We start from the raw sequence: 23,028 nt of genomic DNA, 5'->3' as shown, positions 1-23,028 counted from the left end.
GTCAAAGCTATGGCTTTTCCAGTAGTGATGCACAGATGTGACAGTTGGACCATAAAGAAAGCTGAATGCTGAAGAATTGATGCTTTTTAATTGTGGTTCTGGAGAAGACTCTTGAGAATCCCTTGGACTGCAAGGTAATCAAACCAGTCAATTCTAAATGAAATCAATCCTGAATATTCACTAGAAGGACTGATACTAAAGCTGAAGCTCCAATACTTTGACCACCTGATACGAAGAGCTGACTCATTGGAAAAGATCCTGATGCTGGGAAAGATGGAAGGCAAACGGAGAAGATGGCAGTAGAGGATGAGGTGGTTAGATAGCATCATTGAATCAATGGACATGAGCTTGAGCACTGAGAGACAGTGAAGGACAAGGAAGTCTGGTATGCTATAGTCCATGGGGTTGCAAAGAGTTGGACATGACTGAGCAACTGAACAACAACATAACAATTATACTTCTGTTTATTTGGACTAGCCAAGAACTATATGTGCTAGCAATTTTCATTTAATACCTAGTTTTAGCATTATGACAATGTCAGTCAGTTCAGTTCAGCTGCTCAGTGGTGTCTGACTTTTTGCGACCCCATGGACTGCAGCACGCCAGGCTTCCCTGTCCATCAGCAACTCCTGGAGCTTACTCAAACTCATGTCCATTGAGTTGGTGATGCCATCCAACCATCTCATCCTCTGTTGTGCCCTTTTCCTCCTGCCTTCAATCATTCCCAGCATCAGGGTTTTTTCAAATGAGTCAGTTCCTTGCGTCAGGTGGCCAAAGTATTGGAGTTTCAGCTTCAGCATCAGTCCTTCTAATGAATATTCAGGACTGATTTCCTTTAGGATGGACTGGTTGGATCTCCTTGCTGTTCAAGGGACTCTCAAGAGTCTTCTCCAACACCACAGTTCAAAAGCATCAATTCCATGACAATTTAGAGATGTCTATTTTACATATAAAGAAAATATGATCTGAAAAGCTAACCAACCTAGCCAAGACTATACATTATTAGCAGCATGCACTAAAACAAAGGTCAATCTGACCTCCAGTGCATCTTTCTATTATAAGCACTGTCTGATTGTTGACAGTGAAAAAATGACTAGAGACACTGAGATTACTCTGCAGGATCAAATGTATTTGGGGGGCATCTGGATTTGTTGGATTGATTGATGCTAGCTTTCTTCAGATCTCAAGTCTCTTTTAGTTCAATCAAGACCAAGGGGATGATGTATGTACAAATCTAAGTAAACCTCAACAGTTAGTATTAACTCATTTTGTACTGTCATCTGCTAACGTAACTTTGCTGCTGCTGCTGCTAAGTCACTTCAGTCGTGTCCAACTCTGTGCGACCCCAGAGACGGCAGCCCACCGGGCTCTTACAATAATCTATGAGACTTGTTTGCTGTCAGTTAGTTACAAAATGGTTCTAGTAAGAACCATTTGGTTTCCTCAACCATTTTTGATTGAGGAAACCAGATATCTAATTTTACGTTTATCCAGGCATATGTGATAAGCTGAACATGAAGGTAAAATCTAAGGAATGTCAACAATGTACAATATGTGTAAGTAATTTAACTTCTCCTGGTTTCATTTTTCTAAAATAAGAACAGGCTTGAAAAATTCCCAATGTTTCCATTCATCACAAATGTTAATTTTGTGTACAGTGCAGCAACATGGAAGAATCTCCAGAAACACTGTTTACATTGATATAAAAGAAACTCAGATGATGAATATTAATACTCAGAAATAGTCTTCCAGGGTTACTTCAATTAATAATATATTCTCTCAAACAAGTTCTTTCCCTGGATACAACCGTTTTTCTCTTTTAAGTCTCTTCTACTGTAGGTTTGACCATTGTCAAATGTAATGCTATTATGGGAAACAACAGGCAGGGGGCAGCAGATTTCATAGACGAACAAGTGAATCCAGTGACATTAGTGATGATTACTACAGCAACTAAAACAATTTTGTCCTATCCTTTTCTGACTATTCAGTTGCCGTATATTTAAACTGTATAACTTTAAATTATACATATATGTATATAACAAATCAAAATGACATTAAAAACTGTGCTCAAAATGAAATAAAAAACCCATAGGTTTAAGCTCGTATATTCAAAATTATGTATGTGAATATATTTCTCTTTTTAAAAACATATTTTCTTCCCTTCAATTAATATTGATAACCACAGAACTTATGTCCTAGAGAAAAAAATTGTATAATTCTGAGATTTTTGATGGTTAGGAAAATATTTAACATTATATGATATTAAAAACTCTTAGAGTAGGGCCATGGGAAATATAAAGACACACACAGCTCTACACGCTAAGGGTCCAAACAACACAAGTTGAGTTAAAATGAAACTAGGCATGAGGCCTCAAAGAAGTTTCTTACATTAGCTTCATAACGTTCTATTATATTTATATATCACACTACTTTATCTTGAAATGGGTTTTACAGAAAAACTATCATAATCAGATGAAGTTAAAGTGTCAGTAACCACTATCAGTTTATAGGTACAGAAAAGGCCCAGAATGAGTGAGCAATTTGCCCCAATGAAAGAATGACCTAAGGATTAAAGGAGGAAAATAACTTACACTCTCTTGGTCTAACATACTGATTACTAAACAAGGGTTGTATCAGAGGATAAAGTGGGTAAAATATATTTATGGTTTGATTATTTTTAATTACTTACTGGTTTTCCTTGAACTCCTCTCTCTCCAGGGTTTCCAGTCTTACCCTACACGAGAAAGAAAATGCCTGGGTTAAGCAGCTCCCCCCTCAAATATGAATCACAGATTAAGAAAAATGGAAGATTTTATATATTTATCGTTAATGTGAAATATTTTAGTACTCACAGTAAGACCACGAGTCCCTCTTTCTCCTTGATCTCCGGTTTCACCCTAACAAGAATCAATAACAGGTGAGTTAATAAGAATGGGTATTATGGTCTTACACACATACACTCACATACCAAAAAAGTAAGACATTAAATACATACTTCAAAAACACATTTCTGTGAGTATAGTAAAAACTTATGTACGTTTCATAATTAGACTTAAAAATTAGAAACATACTTTTATAAGAAAATACATCAGTGTTTAGACAGGTAGGAAATATAGGCTCAAAAATATTTAACTGCATATGAAATAAGAAAATAAATGATTACCTTGGTACCTTGTATACCCTGTTCTCCTAAGGGACCATCTGGTCCTCTTGGTCCCTAGAGATGAAACAAGTATCCTGTTGTTAATTTTACATGTTTCTTTTGCACTGTTATGCATCCATACAAATGGAGACATTGCCCTCAATAGTTGACAAACTCCTTTTGCTTGTTTCTGGGCCAGGAATACAGTAAAGAATATAGCTCGGTATATGGGTGAACTTATTTGCATAGGAGAATCAGGCCAGTGTTTTCAAGATTTAATGCAAAATTGTAAATCAGATAACCATAAAAACAGCTGATTGAGTTGTTGAGGCAGGCAGCTGTAATAGAGATTTCTTATTTAAGTATTTTGTTTACCTTATCATTTACTCTACAGAAATCCAGAATTTATCCTAAAAACAACTGTAAAGTAACTTTAAAGTAGCTAGTTTGTCCAAACAGTCTTCTTGTTTTATATTTTTGGAATGGCACTCTTCTCACCACTTTATTAGGAAATGAGGGCTGACTGCATGTTCTCTACCATGCACCTGCTTGACCACTGAAAGATGGCCATGGGCACAGAAAAGGAACAGAAAATGCTGCTGAGAGTGTTCAGGTATGTTTAAAATTTCTGAGCTGTGTTGCTATTGATACTAAATGAGTAATTGGCTGTGAATATTAGTTGCAAAAGTCATTCTCTAATGAAGATGGTATACATTCCTTGACAAAATTATAACTGTCCTTGGAAGATCTTAAAGTCCTTTTAAAGAGAATTAATCAAATTCTACAACCATTAACTGAACACTAACTGTGAAAAAGGCGCTCCATTAAATGTTATGGGTATCCATATTATGATATAAGGTAAATTACAAAAGCAACTATAATATAGGCAGAGATAAGGTGTGTTGGGGGTAAAGTGATTTAAAGGAGGGAGAGAGCTTTCACAGGTTGTAAAGGGAATGGAGGTATTATTTTGACAGTCAGAGATCATGCTCTGGAAGAAATTCTAAATAGAGGGATAGTATGAGAAAAGGATACAGAGGCAGAAAAGAAGATATGCAAGAATGAAAAATGTAGTTTGTTTAACCTGAGTTATTGATTACACTGAGCATTTTCTAGTATTTCTATATTAATAAATAATTGTAGAAAGACTGGGATTTAAAAGGTAAAGGACTGGAGTTTATAGTTGAATCAATAAACAATGAGGAGGCATTGAAGATTTCTACGCAGAACAGTGATACAAATTTCCTAATATAACATAATGATTTGAAGGAGCCCCACAGGCTTCAGCACCTTCTACTGTATCCCATCTGAGGTCAACTTAGTTTATACTATACTGTTTATAAAGCCGCTTACTGTAATAGGATGCTCTTCCTGGGTACTCTTGGGGTAACTGCATACCCTGATCCTGTTGGGAACATTCATGGGATTGCAGAGAAGACTCACGCTCCATGAGGCTGTATAGCTCCACTGGGCATACCAGAGCCAAAGCACTACAATTTCTCAGTCTGTATTTAAGGCACTTCATGACATGTCCCCAGCTTACTTTTGACCCTATTTTCCCATAAAAGACTGCAAAACTAAGTTAAACTCTGAATGTATAGGACCCTAAATATCAGATTGAGGAATATGGACTTAATAGCTATGTGACTTTCAAAGTGCTATTCACTTAACAAACATTTATAGAGGACCAACTGGGAGAAGAGACAAATCCCTGAATTTATAAAACAGCAAATATATATACAAAATTATAATATAAAATGGCTATCGGTAGTCAGGTATAATGAAGAAAAATAAAGGTTAAGAGACTAGAAAGAATCTAAGGTGGGGAGGGGAGCTACTTTAGAGGGGTGTTTGAGAAAGCTCTCAAGTGACATGTGGCTAGACCTGAAGGAGATGAGACTGAGGGTATGCAAATAACTTGGGAAAGATCATTCTGGTAGGAGCAATAGAAACTGCAAAGGTCCTCAGGTGGGGCTTCCTTGGAATGTTTGACAGCTAAGTAACTGAAGATAGAAGAAAAACCAAACTTAAAGGATGACTGAAGTTTCAAGTGCAATCTCACAGGACCTTGTTTTATAATTACCTTTACCTTAAAAATTAAGTAGCCTATATTGATTCTTTCCCTAGCACCTTCTATGCCCTTTTCCCTTTTTCTTCTCTTTAGGAAAACACTTTCAAAAATTTTTTGGAGTAGTAATAGAACATGGCTGAGAAAGTATGAGAAGAAATGAGTAGTTATCATTCTAAAATACCACAGGAAACAAGTATGATCTAGAAGTGTGCCCACTGGTAACCAGGCATTTAACTCTTTTGTAACATGAAATTTCTGACTTTCTTGGATATTTTGCTAATATTAGCCAGTAGAATTATGACAGCATTAATATAAAATCAAATTGGAAATGTAAGTTTGCTTGTGGCAGAAAGTGGGTAGTGGGGAGAAGATAAAAATTCTGACTCCATGTTAAGACTGGCAGAACTCTTGAAAAGTCTGGTCCTCCTGATGTTTCAGTTAAGGGTTGGTTAATTAACTAAAGCTTAGCTTTATCAACATTTATAACTTTTACTTTGATGTTGGTTGTAGACGTTATCCCTGGGTTACTGTATATGCCTTCTCTGACTCCTGAGACAACAAGCTTCAGGTCAAGTTCTAAGAAGATTAGACAAGCAGTATTATAATAGGTACCTAACTGGGTATAAAGTTATTCTTTCTAGTACTTGCCTTAAAATATCTGACTAGCTATAATATAAAGCTCTTGAAGAATGTATTCTGGCTAAGTAAAAAAAAAAAAAATCTAATCTTTTTTTGTCCTCTTTTGGAAAAGTTAAAAGTCGGCTACAGGTTTGCTGTGTTCAGTCTCTAGATTGTGTCCGGCTCTTTGCGAACTCATGGACTGCACACCAGGCTTCCCTGTCTCCCAGAGTTTGCTCCAATTCATGTCCATAGTGTCAGTGATTCCACCCAACCATCTCATCCTCTGTTGCACCCTTCTCCTCCTGCCTTCAATCTTTCCCAGCATTAGGGTCTTTTCCAATGAGTCAGCTCTTTGAATCAGGTGGCTAAAGTATTGCAACTTTAGCATCAGTCCTTCCAATGAATATTCAGGGTCTATCTCCTTTAGAATTGACAGGTTGATCTTGCTGTCTAAAGGACTCTGAAGAGTCTTTTCCAGAATCACAATTCAAAAGCTTCAGTTCTTCGGCGCTCAGCCCTCCTTATGGTCCAACTCTTACATCTGTACGTGACTACTGGAAAAACCATAGCTTTGATTGTATGGACCTTTGTTAGCAAAGTGATGTCTCTGCTTTTTAATATGCTATCTATGTTTGTCATAGCTTTTCTTCCAAGGAGCAAGCATCTTTTAATTTCATGGTTGCATATCCACAGTGATGTCAGAGCCCAAGAAAGGAAAATAAGTCACTACAGGCTACAGGTAACTCTCCCATCTAACAATCTCAAACTACATGAACATTTTCAGTCAATCCTGTTATCTTTTTCATAAAGGGCAGGATTATACAATCTTCACAAAACAAGTTAGAAAAGTTTTCATGATACTAAGTTGTTTAGGTTGTTTCCTGAGATGGCAGGTATTGTTGCTTGCCTGAGCTTTTGCTATTCTCTGTCAATATTGTATGATACTTTAAAAGCCACTGATTGTAAGTCATTAAACCATGAAATCATGTGGCTTATATCTAAGGAATAGTTAACCTTGAATTCCCCAAGATAGTAGGAGAGTTTGACAGATTGTATTAAATCAGCAAATGTTAGACAGATGAATGGCAGATGGATGGATAGCAGAGAATCAAATGGAGAAGCAGAATCCTTGGCCTGCAGTTCTACCATTCATGATGTTCACATAGTCACATATGATAAAAGCACAAATCACAGGCAGAACGGCAAGGGCGTATAAGCAGTAGTTTCATACTGAGAGTTTTTTGTATAGTCTCCATGAAAATGTGCCTAGCTTCCCCTCCAATGTACTGTGACACAGTTGTGTGTCATAAAGTGTTACAGGTGTGCTGGAAATGTTGACCTCTTCAGTCTTTGGGGTAGCAAGCAAAGGCTCGGGCACAGGCATCTCCATCCAAATAACTTGCATTAATCCCTGTAGGCTGGACAGAAATTCTCAAAGTTTTGTGAGTGAAAAACATTTGAAATGATATGCATTATGATCACATCTATAGTGGAGAATAGATGAGAAAATAGGTTGACGGCAGAAGAAGATACTAGGGGAGAACTAGAATGGAACTTCATAATACTATATTTTTTCCTTAACATTCTGGTCTTCAGTTCTTTTTGTATTCCCAATGTTGACTGATTACATGAAATATTCTCCTGTAAAGGGAGCACTTTTGTACTAAATAAAGCCCTTATTTCTAAACTAAAACTTTGCTTAAGAAATATTGGGTGCACTTTAAATAATTATGAGGAGTCATCTGGAAGTATATCAGTAAAATGTATCTGGAGGATGAGAGAGACCTCTGAGGAGGGCAGAGATGAAGACAAAGTGTCAAATCAGAAAAGAGTGATAATTTGCCCAGGGATCACAGGGAAGTTAAAAAACTACAGATAAATAAACTTTCCATATGACATGAGATAGCACAAGTGATTCAGAAACATATCTTGCTTAAGTATATGGCTTATGTATGCCTGGATAACCAATAATATCTCAATTATTTAGCTAACCAAATAAAGTTTTCTTTTTTTTCTATCTGTCACAAAGTTGGTTGAACTTTACCACTGTGAGTAATACAGCGCTGAATAAACACATTTGACCTGACCAAGTACTGAATGTTGGCAGGGTACAGACCACTAAAATGACAGAGTACAGATCATCTTCCATGATTTCTTATTATTCTAAATCTCATTTGGGCTAAAATAGATGTGGCCATCAGTATCATTTATAGACTGTAAATCCATAACCCAGAAAGGAAAATAGGTTTTCAGAAAAGAAGTGATGATACAGAAAAATTTGCTCTTTTTCTTTAATCCTCACCTAAAACACAGCACATGAAATTAAGGTCATTACTTCTTTGGGCTTATTTTATTTTTTGGCCATGCTGTGCAGCTTGTAGGCTCTTAGCTCCCTGATCAGGGATTGAAACCAAGCCACAACAGTGAATGTGCCGAATTCATATCATTGTATTGCCAATGAGTTCTTAAAGTTGTTATTTTAAACTAAGCACCTTTCTTGCACTTGCCAACTGGAAAATGGGAGGGTGGTTTTTTTTTTTTTTTTAAGTCTTTGTTATTTGGAGGCCATTAGTTTAGCATTTTAAAATATTTTCTCCTCTAGCTGTAAAAGTCAAGGTAAAGCCAAGGAAGAAAACAGAGTTCTTAGAGCCTACATATTCAAATTAATCAAGGAAAAATACTCTAATATTCAATGCAGTATTGAAAAACCATAGGCTTTGAAGTTAGACACTCTAAGGTTTGAATCCTGGTTGTGCCCTAGACCTATGCAACAGTTCATATGCTTAAACTCTTGGAGCCCCATTTTCTTCAACTATAATATCTGAGATAAATGCCTCTCCCTTTTAGAGTGGCTTTGAGTATTAGTATATGTAAAAGGGCTTGGCACATGACAGGCATGTAATAAATGGTGGTTCTTATTTCTTTAAAAAAAAAAAAAGGATCTAAATGTTTAAAAGACTTAAGGAATGAAAGGTTTTTAACTTAATTTTCTTAAGCATAATTATTAGACAATGATTATATTACCTCTTATTTATAGTGAATAAACTCTTAGTCATCCTCTGTATCCTCATTCTATTTCCTATCACTCTTTATCATGCTGTTACTATCTCTTGCTATATAAGTCTCTTTGTGAGTTCAAAAATAATTTATTTAAACATCTTCACATTCACAATTCCCCCAGTGGATGAAACTGGAAGTTGGGAATAAGAGAGAATTCTTCAGTCAGTAAAATTTCTAAAACACAAAATGGAAAGGTATGGTTTTATAAGTACAAATGATTATAAATTACACTGCAATTAATGTTCCCATCTAATATAAGCTATTTTTGCTGAACACATCACTATTTACATTTATTTTTTAGGTTAATGTACTTCCTTGATTTGGTAACTTACTCTTCGTCCTTTAGGACCTGGAATCCCAGGTGGTCCTCTTGCGCCCACATGACCCTACATGTTGAAAATTTAAAAATCAGTTACAGAATTCACAGGAATATTACAAGAATAGTAGCTATAACCATTCTTATGACGTGCAATTCTCACTGGGAATTCTTAAAAAACAAATATCATATTGGCCTTTCCCAATACTCTGCCTTTGACATATCCTACTATTTGGAGAAATTTAATTTAAGTGTTTATACCCTGAAAAGAATGAGAAGTACTTAATATTCACTGACCGCATGGTTTTTATGATAAACACATATGGACTGGTAGTGGAGGGAGATATGCCCTTAACCAATGTGACCAGTCTAACCTGCCTGGTCCGTCAAAGAAGCAATGGCTACTTTTCCAAGATTTCTTTCTCATTCCTCTCGATGTTTATGATAATCCCATCACATAAGAATGGATTTTTTCTGTTACCATGAAAAATGCCACAAATTTTTCCAAATTAATATGCTACAAAAATAGTCTTCAGTGAAGACTGCATTATTATTCAGTCAATTACAATGAGCTCTTTTTATACCTAATAGTCTTCAATGAAGACTTGCTTAGAAAGCAAATTTTATTTATCTGTATAACGTAGGTAGATGAAAATGAAAACAGTGAACTTTCACAGGAACTAAAATCTATTTTTTATCTTACACGACTAAAAAAATTAGCAACCGTGCCCTAGATCAGTCTTCCTCATTTGCAAGTCAATACATGTCTATCAGTATGCTGGAAAATTGGGCTTATCTTCAAAACAGAACCTTCACAAAACAGCATAAACCTTTTTTGATAATAGTTCTACTTAGGGGATCACAAAGGCTCATATTTTTCACATTTAAGTACAGAATAAGTTTCAATCTTTAATCAGCAAACTTTCTCTTTAGAGACAAGACTTCATTATTTTCCTGTAAACACAAATGGAATTTTTCAAAACTCAATTTTTGAATACTAAATTTTTCTAAGGATTTTTTTCAGTTGGAGAATATTAGCAAATTTCTAAGAACAGTATGTTGGAACTTGTGCTTGTGATTTGTCCAATTGGTCTTACTTCAAAGCTTAATTATTGACTATTTTCTTATATATGGCTATTGGTTGCAGAGCTGTACTATTAGAAGTGAGCAGTAAATAACAGAACAAGTAGAAGCAAGGAAGTGAAAGACACCATGTTATATTCTAGAGTGTTTTCTAGTGATTGGGAAGAGAAGTCTTTTCTGTACTTACAGGTAGTCCCAGGGCACCCGTTGGTCCCGGAACCCCAGGAGGACCTGGATATCCCTATAATTTAAGAAAAAATATATGAGATATGAATTCTCCATTATATCTAATTATTTTCACTGAAGACAAACCAGTAAATGATAAATAGTAATTAAAAATGATAATTTGATAAACTCTCCATCTCTATCCAAGACATGAGGCCACAGGAAATGTTCCAGAGATAGACAACAGAAACAAAAATGTTTACAGAGAAGCTGTGTGTCCTTTTATTAGAAACTCTTTACCCAGAATCACATATTATAACCTACTGAGAGGAGAATATTCATCTCATCTTTCTCTAGGTTATGTTATGCTGTGAATAAATGTTCATTATGTTAAATACATACAGATTGTGAAACCATATCCTTTTCAATGTCAGGGAATTCAGAAATTAAGAAATGTGATTGTGAACAAATACTCTAGCCTATCAAATTTTACAAGGACTATACCCTTAGTGGACTTCCCTGGTGGCTCAGATGGTAAAGTGTCTGTCTACAATGTGGGAGACCCGGGTTTGAGCCCTGGGTTGGGAAGATCCCCTGGAGAAGGAAATAGCAATCCACTCCAGTACTATTCTGGAGAAGGAAATGGCAACCCACTCCAGTACTCTTGCCTGGAGAATCCCATGGAGGGAGGAGCCTGGTAGGCTACAGTCCATGGGGTTGTAAAGAGTCGGACACGACTGAGTTACTTCACGTCACTCACTTCCAGTACTATTGCCTGGGAAATCCCATGGACAGAGGAGCCTGGAAGGCTACAGTCTATGGGGTCGCAAAGAGCTGGACATGACTGAGCGACTTCACTTCACTTCACACCCTTAGTGGTATTAACCATACTCAGATGCTTCAAAGAATATCTTAGGAGGCAATCATTTCTGAAATTAATTAGCCTTTAAAGGTATATTAAATTTCCTAGTTAACAGCAATTGGAGATAGGTAAAAGTAATCTTACAGTTTTACTCATAATACAGAAGTCAAAGTGAAGAAAAATTTATGTAAAATGAATTTGCAGATAATATTAGGTACACCAGATCCATTACAATGTATTTCTGAAAGCAAGATTCTTTAGCTGAAAATAATTCTTAATTCTATTTTCTATCACATTTAGAAACTTCAATAAATGAAAAACTGCAATCTAGATATAAAATTTATCAGCTATTTCTATATTAAAGATATAAGACCATAAGACGAATTCCAGATTTTCATACATAAAAGAATTACACTGTGACCACAAACTTATGGAAAGGTGGCAATGATGATATGTCTCATATAAACTATAAGTTGTCAAATCAAAGTAGACTCCTAATTGAATTTTCTTCTTCATCCACATATGCTAATTTAGGATGGTTATTTCTTCTCTTAAAACTATAGGCTCCTTTGGCTAAGCCATCTGATTTGCATGCTTTTGAGTGCAAATCAGCATTCCGAATGGTAAACAGTTTAGAAGAAAACTTCTAATGCAAACTTACTACAAAATAGCATTTTTCACTTACTTGAATTTCATTCAAAGCAATTCTATCTCTGGAATGCCGTAACTTCACTATGTTCTTTGGACACATATCTTTCAGAGTACTGAGTTCTTACCATTGCACCCTTTTCCCCCTGGGGACCTACTGGACCTGGACTTCCACGCTCTCCCTTTTGAAAAAAAGAAAAAAGCATGTTGAAGTATGTTGATTAGTCGTGAAAAGGTAGAATAGACTACGTATTATTTATTGACTCATTAGTTTGGTTTACAATGTTTAAATGTTTAGGCATATGGTATGTGGGCTTCTAATTATACTCTGACCCCAGGGCCTCCATTTATACTCTCATTCTAGATTCTACAGATGTCAGGATAGACCTGCACACACAAACCATGAGACATACACTTATCTCATTTATATAAGATGTGAATGAAATAACAAGTACGTATTAGCAAGCCAAATATCAAATTAGTTATAACAGTGTTCTCCGGGACACAGTAGAGAAACTTGGAAGACAAAGTGGTTTAATAGCAAACCATTAATACAATGCACTTATAATACATAGTCTATTCTACTTTTTCGAATGCACTTGTACAATGACAAAACAAATAATCTATAAAACTATTTTATATTATTAAGAGTTGGCAAAATATTTAAGAAAAAACTGAATTTAATTATTATTGCTTCTATTCTGATGATGGACTGTCCATGTTTGGCCATGTAATATAGTGTATAAAAATCTCTTAAATTGCTATATATTTATCTCAAAAAATATTTTATTTCCTCATTTATTCTTTTATTTCAGCAATATTACTGATCATACTGCTATAATCAATAATATTACATAATATTTTCTCTTGGCAGTAATGAACTAAAGTATGAAACAATGAAATATCATTAATTCAAAGTTTATAAAATGTGAAATACTTACATTAAAATGTAAATGAAAAATGCAATGCACAGAAAACTAAAAACTACTTCCAAATCATTAAAAAAATTAGTCAAGAATGAGCTAAGCTTGGACCATAAACTCATTCTAATTTTCAGTAAGTTTTAAATTTACAAATTTTGCAGTTTTACCCTAAAGTTGCTAGAGTTTTACTATTATTAAAGTTCTCTTAAGATACTTTTCAAGGGATAAAATATGAAGTTTATTTAAATGAAAAAATATGAATAAACAAGATTTAAAATTGAGCATATATCATATGCTAAAGTTTTATAAGTAGAAATTCTCATAATTGTAGACATATAAAATATGAAGATAGTAAAAGTATGAAAGCAAACTGTAAAAATTAACTGACGTGTATAACCATTGAACAAAATTATCTTTCTGTAAACTTTTAACACAATTAACCATAATTATGATAATCAAATATGCCACAATAGATTAAAGGTCTAAGCTGATTCACATTAAAATTCCAAAGATTTTCAGCATGTTAGTGTAGAAGACGACTTAACACAGAAGTAACTAAATCACAATGCAAAAGTTTATACTTTTAGACAGTTTTATAACTATCTAAATTTTTCTGAACTGAGGTCATTTTATATTTTTGTATTGTTAATAAAAATCAGTAAATATTTAAAAATCACTTTTAATGTACTGAGTGTTGGGGAGATATAACAGAAATTTGACTTAGACTCTACCCTCAAGTAATTATAAACATGTCATTAAGAAAGATGAATCAATTAAATTGTGTGGTACTTATTCTACATCCAGGAAAGGAAGAAATCAAGAAGGAATACAATTAATCTGGGAAGACTTTATGGAGGAGACAGAACTTCACTGAGTACTATAGTTTGGCTTTGAATAAATACAGGGAAAGGAAGAGGATACTCTAAACCAAGAAATTAGTAAGAATAATAATAGGAACAAGCATAAAATATGATGCAGGGGAGCAAGAAAGGTTTATACTGTGAATATCAGAAAATTCGTTACATGAACTGATTAAGCCAAAATCATGTAGTACCTTGACAGCAAAGCAGAGCTATTAATAGGCTTAAGCATGATGGCTCTGACAGTAAAGAATCTGCCTTCAATATGCGGGGCCCAGGTTCAATCCATGGGTTGGGACAATCCTGTGGAGGAGGGCATGACAACCCATTCTAGTATTCTTGCCTAGAGAATCCCCATGGACAGAGGAGCTTGGTGGGCTACAGTCCATGGGGTCGCAAAGAGTTGGACATGACTGAAGTGACTTAGCACAAACACATAGGGAGTTAATGAAGGTTTCTCAATATGCTTTATCCTGACCCATCAAAAAAAGTGTTCCACTAGTAATATGTAGGCTGGATTAGAGGATGGAAAGGGAAAGTGAAAAGAAAGAAAGTGAAGTCACTCAGTCGTGTCCGACTCTTTGCAATCCCATGGACTGTAGCCTACCAGACTCCTCCGTCCATGAGATTTTCCAGGCAAGAGTACAGAGTCCAGGAGTGGGTTGCCATTTCCTTCTCCAGGGGATTTTCCAATCCAGTAATTGAACCCACGTCTCCAGCATTGGAGGCAGAGGCTTTACCATCTGAGCTACCAGGGAAGAGAGTAAATTTAAGAAAAACTAATAAGATTATGTCTGATGGGATAGCCTAGATTGATTATTAGAAAAGATAAACTGTTAAGAAAAAACTCTGAGACCTACTAAAAAGATTCAGTTCAGTTCAGTCGCTTAGTCCTGTCCGACTTTTTGCGACCCCATGAATCGGAGCACACCAGGCCTCCCTGTCCATCACCAACTCCCGGAGTTCACCCAGACTCACGTCCATCGAGTCCGTGATGCCATCCAGCCATCTCATCCTCTGTCGTCCCCTTCTCCTCCTGCCCCCAATCCCTCCCAGCATCAGAGTCTTTTCCAATGAGTCAACTCTTCACATGAGGTGGCCAAAGTACTGCAGCTTCAGCTTTAGCATCATTTCTTCCAAAGAAATCCCCGGGTTGATCTCCTTCAGAATGGACTGGTTGGATCTCCTTGCAGTCCAAGGGACTCTCCAGAGTCTTCTCCAACACCACAGTTCAAAAGCATCAATTCTTCGGCACTCAGCCTTCTTCACAACCCAACTCTCACATCCATACATGACGACAGGAAACACCATAGCCTTGACTAGATAGACCTCTGTTGGCGAAGTAATGTCTCTGCTTTTGAATATGCTATCTAGGTTGGTCATAACTTTTCTTCCAAGGAGTAAGCGTCTTTTAATTTCATGGCTGCAATCACCATCTGCAGTGATTTTGGAGCTCAAAAAAATAAAGTCTGACACTGTTTCCACTGTTTCCCCATCTATTTCCCATGGAGTGATGGTACTGGATGCCATGATCTTCGTTTTCTGAATGTTGAGCTTTAGGCCAACTTTTTCACTCTCCACTTTCACTTTCATCAAGAGGCTTTTTAGTTCCTCTTCACTTTCTGCCATAAGGGTGGTGTCATCTGCATATCTGAGGTTATTGATTTTTCTCCCAGCAATCTTGATTCCAGCTTGTGTTTCTTCCAGCCCAGTGTTTCTCATGATGTACTCTGCATAGAAGTTAAATAAGCAGGGTGAGACAATATACAGCCTTGAGATACTCCTTTTCCTATTTGGAACCAGTCTGTTGTTCCATGTCCAGTTCTAGCTGTTGCTTCCTGACCTGCATACAGATTTCTCAAGAGGCAGGTCAGGTGGTCTGGTATTCCCATCTCTCTCAGAATCTTCCACAGTTTATTGTGATGCACACAGTCAAAGGCTTTGGCATAGTCAATAAAGCAGGAATAGATGTTTTTCTGGAACTCTCTTGCTTTTTCCATGATCCAGCAGATGTTGGCAATTTGATCTCTGGTTCCTCTGCCTTTTCGAAAACCGGCTTGAACATCTGGAAGTTCACGGTTCACGTATTGCTGAAGCCTGGCTTGGAGAATTTTGAGCATTACTTTACTAGCATGTGAGATGAGTGCAATTGTGTGGTAGTTTGAGCATTCTTTGGCATTGCCTTTCTTTGGAATTGGAATGAAAACTGAGCTTTTCCAGTCCTGTGGCCCCTGCTGAGTTTTCCAAATTTGCTGGCATACTGAGTGCAGCACTTTCACAGCATCATCTTTCAGGATTTGAAACTGGAATTCTATCACCTCCACTAGCTTTGTTCGTAGTGATGCTTTCTAAGGCCCACTTGACTTCACATTCCAAGATGTCTGGCTCTAGATGAGTGATCACACTGTCATGATTATCTGGGTCGTGAAGATCTATTTTGTACAGTTCTTCTGTGTATTCTTGCCACCTCTTCTTAATATCTTCTGCTTCTATTAGGTCCAGACCACTTCTGTCCTTTATTGAGCCCATGTTTGCATGAAATGTTCCCTTGGTATCTCTAATTTTCTTGAACAGATCTCTAGTCTTTCCCATTCTGTTGTTTTCCTCTATTTCTTTGCATTGATCACTGAAGAAGGCTTTCTTATCTCTCCTTGCTATTCTCTGGAACTCTGCATTCAGATGCTTATACCTTTCCTTCTCTCCTTTGCTTTTTGCCTCTCTTCTTTTCACAGCTGTTTGTAAGTCCTCTCCAGACAGCCATTTTGCTTTTTTGCATTTCTTTTCCATGGGATGGTCTTGATCCCTGTCTCCTGTACAATGTCATGAACCTCATTCCATAGTTCATCAGGCACTCTATCTATCAGATCTAGGCCCTTAAATCTATTTCTCACTTCCACTGTATAATCATAAGGGATTTGATTGAGGTCATATCTGAATGGTCTAGTGGTTTTCCCTACTTTCTTCAATTTGAGTCTGAATTTGGTAATAAGGAGTTCATGATCTGAGCCACAGTCAGCTCCTGGTCTTGTTTTTGTTGACTGTATAGAGCTTCTCCATCTTTGGCTGCAAAGAATATAATCAATCTGATTTCGGTGTTAACCATCTGGTGATGTCCATGTGTAGAGTCTTCTCTTGTGTTGTTGGAAGAGGGTGTTTGCTATGACCAGTGCATTTTCTTGGCAAAACTCTATTAGTCTTTGCCCTGCTTCATTCCACATGCCAAGGCCAAATTTGCCTGTTACTCCAGGTGTTTTTTGACTTCCTACTTTTTCATTCCAGTCCCATATAATGAAAAGGACATCTTTTTTGGGTGTTAGCTCTAAAAGGTCTTGTAGGTCTTCATAAAACCGTTCAACTTCAGCTTCTTCAGTGTTACTGGTTGGGGCATAGACTTGGATAACTGTGATATAGAATGGTTTGCCTTGGAGACAAAAAGATTAAGCATAGAGAATGAGATGATTAGATAAGCAATGGACATGAATTTGATTAGATAACTCAAGGGACAAAGGCAATCCACTCCAGGACTGTTGCCTGGAAAATCCCATGGACAGTGGAGCTTGGTAGTCTACCATCCACGGGATCACAGAGTCGGACACGACTGAGCAACTTCACTTCACTTCACAAGGAGATAGTGGAGGACAGAGGAGCCTGGCATGCTGAAGTCCATGGGGTCCCAGAGTCAGACATGATTTAGTGACTGGACAACACAATGGAAGAAAAGGGAAATGCAAAGATGGGTTCACTCTATCTGGAACACTGGGAGAACAGAGATAGGTATAACGCAGACCAATAGAAATGAGAAAATTGGGAAGAGAACACTTTGGATGTGGGTGGGGGGGGAGGATGAATTTTAAATATATTATTTAACTTAAATCAACAATTTCAGATGGAAATAACTGAAACACTACCTAATTTACTTCTAATCCTGGCTCTACTTATTTATTCACAAAGAGTAGCCCTGCATTAGATTACCATGCTTCCATATTACATTCAGCAAGTCAGGTTTCAGTCAAAGTCCAAAATTTTCTAGTGATAATGAGTCAATTAAAAACAATTCAAGAAAATGTCTTTGTTGGTTTCAAATAAAGAAATACTTCTGATTTTTTTCAAAAATGACTTTCTTAAACTTGAAACTAAATATGGAAAATCAATCCCAAGATAATGATTTCTAGGAAATTTTTAAGTTTTAAATTTCCATCACAATAGCCAAAAAGATCCATGAATAACTTCATACTGGAATCCAAGAGGATATAAAGAGATTGTGACTAAAACTTGGATCAGGCAAAGCGATAACTTATTCTTCACTTTCAAAACTGTTTCCTTTAGGGACTTGTTCTCATAAAGTAGATTTAAATATTTTCTAGTCATATACCTAGACCATCTATTTCATCTTTTCCCTTCCAAGCACATAATTATAACCAAAAGAGTACTCTACTCTTTAAAATTTAGAAACATGTACACTATCAGCTATATTTCAGTACATTTAAGAGATTCAGTATAGGTAATGCATTTTAAGTTGTGAGTGATTTCTAATTCATAACATATCATATGAGTATCCCTCCTTTGAGTTTACCTTAGAATCCTCACTATTGAACAAAACAATGAAAGAAATTACCTTTTCACCAATGCTTCCAGTCACCCCAACTTCTCCAGGTAAACCAAGAGGTCCCTTTTAAAAAAGAGTATAATAGAAAATACATATATATTGTATTGCCATTATAGCATCCTGGTTTTAAATCTGTAAACACTATGTTTCTTTTTAACTCACTCTAAATTCTAAATTGTCTTAGAGTAAAATTGTTCCTAGTATAGGTGTCTTGCCTAAGATTTCACATCAGAATTAATTATTCAGTCAATCATCAAATATATATGAATGTCTAATTTGTGACAGGCCCTGTGCTGGGAGGCATGGAGCTTTAATTGTCCTTGTAGAACTAACAGGTCAGTAGATGTAATAAAAACACCTGCAATTTTTACAGATTCTTGATGTGGATACACTAGCTTAAGAAATCATTTCTGTGACTTCCTTCTTTGAAAGCTCCTCAGTATATGAGGGAATAGCATATTAATTCACTCAAAAAATATCGGGTGCCTACTTTGTGCCTTGCCCTATGGTAGTTGCTGAGATTTCATTAGTAAGCAATGGAGACCTAGGACCTGCCCTGATGAGGCAAAAAGTCCTATAGAAATAAGAAAAACTAAATCAAAAAGTGAATAATTATAAATTATGATAAGAGGTTCACAAAGGAAACACCTGTGATGCTGAGGTGGAGGATAAAAGACATATATTTACAAAAGATGGTCAGGGTAAATCTGAAACCTAATATTTAAGCTGAAAGTTCAAGAATGAGAAGAGGCCAGCCAGCCAAGGGAAGAAAGGAGGAAGAGCTTTCTAGGCAGAGAAAATAGCTTGAGTAAAGATGAATTTGGCAGAAGTGAAAGAAGGCAATCAGTAACACTGTTTCAGAGTGAACAAGGTTCATGGTGCATCTATCTTTATGGATTCTGTCTCTATGGATTCTGCTTCAAGCAGTGTAGAAAGCAAAAATGGTAACATAGAACAAGTTTCACAAGAGTATAATCCTTCTCCTGCTGCTGCTGCTGCTGCTAAGTCACTTCAGTTGTGTCCAACTCTGTGCGACCCCATAGACAGCAGCCCACCAGGCTCCCCCATCCCTGGGATTATCCAGGCAAGAACACTGGAGTGGGTTGCCATTTCCTTCTCCAATGCATGAAAGTGAAAAGGGAAAGTGAAGTTGCTCAGTCATGTCCGACTTAGCGACCCCATGGACTGCAGCCCACCAGGCTCCTCAGTCCAAGGGATTTTCCAGGCAAGAGTACTGGAGTGGGCTGCCATTGCCTTCTCCTGACTGTCTTCAATTATGAAGTTACTTTCTTTTATTTAAAAATGTATGAAATGGGTTTCCCTGGTGGGTCAGTGGTAAAGAATCTTCCTGCCAAGGCAGGAGACACAGGCTCAATCCCTGGCCTGAGAAAAGCCCTCATGCCATGGAGCAACTAAGCCTATGGAGCAACTAAGCCTATGTACCACAGCTACGAAGCCCGCACTCTGGAGCCCTGGAACCACAACTCCGGAAGCCTGCATGCCCTAGAACGCTCAGCAGCAAGAGAAGTAACCACAGTGAGCAGCCCTGGCACCACAACTAAAGAGTAGCACTTGCTCGTCACAACTAGAGAAAAGCCCATGCACAGCAACAAAGACCCAGAATAGCCAATTAATAAATAAATCAAAATTTTTTTTAAATGTATGAAACATTGTCTTTTCCAATAGCTACCAAAGATACTACTTCAATAGATTATCATATAATAATACATATAAGCCATAGAAGATATCTGAACCATGAAAAATGGCTTGCTGTGTTGAAACTAACAGAAGTTAATATATAGGGGCATGTTTTTATCTACACACGCATATGTATATGTATATATATATATATATATATATATATATATATATATATATATATATATATAAGAAAGCTGAATGCAGAAGAATTGATGCTTTTGAACTGTGGTGTTGGAGAAGACTCTTGAGAGTCCCTTGGATTGCAAGGAGATCTAACTAGTCCATTGTAAAGAGATCAGTCCTGACTGTTCACTGGAAGGACTGATGTTGAAGCTGAAATACCAATACTTTGGCCACCTGATGCGAAGAGCTGACTCATTTGAAAAGACCCTGATGCTGGGAAAGATTGAGGGCAGGAGGAGAAGGGGATGACAGAGGAGGAGATGGTTGGATGGCATCATTGACTCAATGGACGAGTTTGGGTAAACTCCGGGAGTTGGTGATGGACAGGGAGGTCTGGAGTGCTCCAGTTCATGGGATCACAAAGAGTTGGACATGACTGAGCGACTCAACTGATAAATGTATCCTCACCCACATCTATCTATCTGTTGATTATGTATATACTAACATATGTTAAACACTTGCTATATGTCTGATTTAATCTTCACAACAACCATATTTGATAGTATTATCATAATTCCCCCTTAACAAATAAGGCAGATGAGTTAAGAAGCTTTCTAAAGTATACGAGCTTAAATAGTATAGATGAGTTTAAGTGGCTACTGAACACTTGAAATATGGCTAGTCCACACTGACATGTGCTGTAAATGCAAAAGACACTCAAGGTTTCGAAGACCTACTACAAAAAGTTGAAGCTGAAGCTCCAATACTTTGGCCACCTGATGCGAAGAGCTGACTCATTGGAAAAGACCCTGATGCTGGGAAAGATTGAGGGCAGGAGGAAAAGGGGACGACAGAAGATGAGATGGTTGGATGGCATCACCGACTCAATGGACATGGGTTTGGGTAAACTCCGGGAATTGGTGATGGATAGGGAGGCCTGGCGTGCTGCGGTTCATGGGGTCGCAAAGAGTTGGACACAACTGAGCGACTGAACTGAACTGAATTACAAAAAGAATGCAAAATATCTAATTAATGACTATTTACATTGATTACATATTAAAATGATAATGCTTTGGATATATTAGTTGAAGTAAATATTAATAAAATCAATTTCACTATTTTTTTACAGTTTTAAATGTGGCTACTGGGAAATTTTAATTTAATTTGTGACTTACATCATATTTCTGTTGGATAATACTAATCCATATTTTTAAACAACATGCTAATATTAGTAGTTATATCCAGATGAAAGGGACCTAATAATTCATTTCTATGGTTCTTTAAATTTAAGGGAGTGAAGGCTTTCATTCTGAAACAATCAACGATCAATGGTCAGTTAATCAAATCTGAGCAGAAACAATGAAATTGAGAGAAATTGTGAGAATGAAATTGTGAACAATGAAATTGTGAGACAATAACCAAAACAGCAGAACCTAAGAACTGCCTTATAGCTCAAATGGTAAAGAATCTGCCTGCAATGCAGGAGACCTGGGCTTGATCCCTGGGTCAGGAAGATCCTGTGGAGAAGGGAATGGCAATCCTCTCCAGTATTCTTGTGTGGAGAATCCCACAGAAAGAGAAGCCTGGATGGCTACAGTTTGTGGGGTCTGAGTCAGACACAACTGAGTGACTAACACTTTTCTAAACACAGACTAGTTAATTGAAGCGGGGGGCGGGGGGACTCCTTTTCCTAACACGTCAAATTTAAATGAATGAATGGAATAGGGGCCATTTAGCTTATCCAAACAGTGGAAACAGTGTCAGGCTTTATTTTTTAGGGCTCCAAAATCACTGCAGATGGTGACTGCAGCCATGAAATTAAAAGACGCTTACTTCTTGGAAGGAAAGTTATGACCAACCTAGATAGCATATTCAAAAGCAGAGACATTACTTTGCCAACAAAGGTCTGTCTAGTCAAGACTATGGTTTTTCCAGTAGTCACGTATGGATGTGAGAGTTGGACTGTGAAGAAAGCTGAGCACCGAAGAATTGATGGTTTTGAACTGTGGTGTTGAAGAAGACTCTTGAGAGTCCCTTGGACTGCAAGGAGATCTAACTAGTCCATTCTAAAGGAGATCAGTCCTGGGTATTCTTTGGAAGGACTGATGATAAAGCTGAAACTCCAGTACTTTGGCCACCTCATGTGAAGAGTTGACTCATTGGGAAAAGACTCTGATGCTGGGAGGGATTGGGGGCAGGAGGAGAAGGGGATGACAGAGGATGAGACGGTTGGATGGCATCACCGACTCGATGGACATGAGTCTGGGTGAACTCTGGGAGTTGGTGATGGACAGGGAGGCCTGGCATGCTGTGATCCATGGGGTCGCAAAGAGTCGGACACGACTGAGTGACTGAACTGAACTGGATACTGACCATGCATACCAGAGTAATATTACCTACAAAAATATTTTACTTAGCCCACAGTTCATACATATTAATTTTAAAAAGCTGCATATGGTGCTAAGATTTATCAGTCTGGAGGTTTTATATTAAAAGTTTATACATATAAAGATTTATAAGATGCCTGGCTTCAGATGACTAGCATAGTGTATGCTAGGCTAGTGTATTCTCAAAGACAAATATTGGATGAGCACTCTTCAGTTCACCATGGTCCCTGTCAATCGCTCATCTCATACCTAACCATTTCACTATTTATACTACCTGCCTGATCCCAATAGGGTATTTGAGTTTGTCACTCTTGATGTCAGTATAAGAAGGTGCAGTCCATCAAAAGGGCATAATTGGAAGAGATACGTTCTTATTGGAAAGACAAATAACTCCTAGGATTATATCCATTTCCACAGGGAATCTTTAATGAAACTTAGCTAGAGAACAGATGTAAAATGG

The 23,028-nt window shown here is 37.1% G+C and overlaps 1 protein-coding gene across 1 annotated transcript in view; it reads right to left on the bottom strand.

The window, feature by feature from the left end:
* COL24A1 (collagen type XXIV alpha 1 chain) overlaps nucleotides 1-23,028 on the bottom strand; it is a 363,647-nt gene that overhangs the window by 139,254 nt on the left and 201,365 nt on the right. Inside the window, exons 26-32 of the mRNA XM_052638047.1 lie at nucleotides 18,367-18,420; nucleotides 12,097-12,150; nucleotides 10,481-10,534; nucleotides 9,227-9,280; nucleotides 3,164-3,217; nucleotides 2,853-2,897; nucleotides 2,690-2,734 (exon numbers count right to left, since the gene is read on the bottom strand). Of these exons, the coding sequence (XP_052494007.1) occupies nucleotides 2,690-2,734; nucleotides 2,853-2,897; nucleotides 3,164-3,217; nucleotides 9,227-9,280; nucleotides 10,481-10,534; nucleotides 12,097-12,150; nucleotides 18,367-18,420 (360 nt within the window). The remainder of the gene's footprint in view (nucleotides 1-2,689; nucleotides 2,735-2,852; nucleotides 2,898-3,163; nucleotides 3,218-9,226; nucleotides 9,281-10,480; nucleotides 10,535-12,096; nucleotides 12,151-18,366; nucleotides 18,421-23,028) is intronic.

This window comes from Budorcas taxicolor, chromosome 3 (genome assembly GCF_023091745.1).
Source record: "Budorcas taxicolor isolate Tak-1 chromosome 3, Takin1.1, whole genome shotgun sequence".
In the NCBI taxonomy this organism is placed as follows: Eukaryota; Metazoa; Chordata; class Mammalia; order Artiodactyla; family Bovidae; genus Budorcas; species Budorcas taxicolor.
The sequence above is the reverse complement of the archived record's forward strand: the minus strand, read 5'-3'. Positions and strand labels throughout refer to the sequence as shown.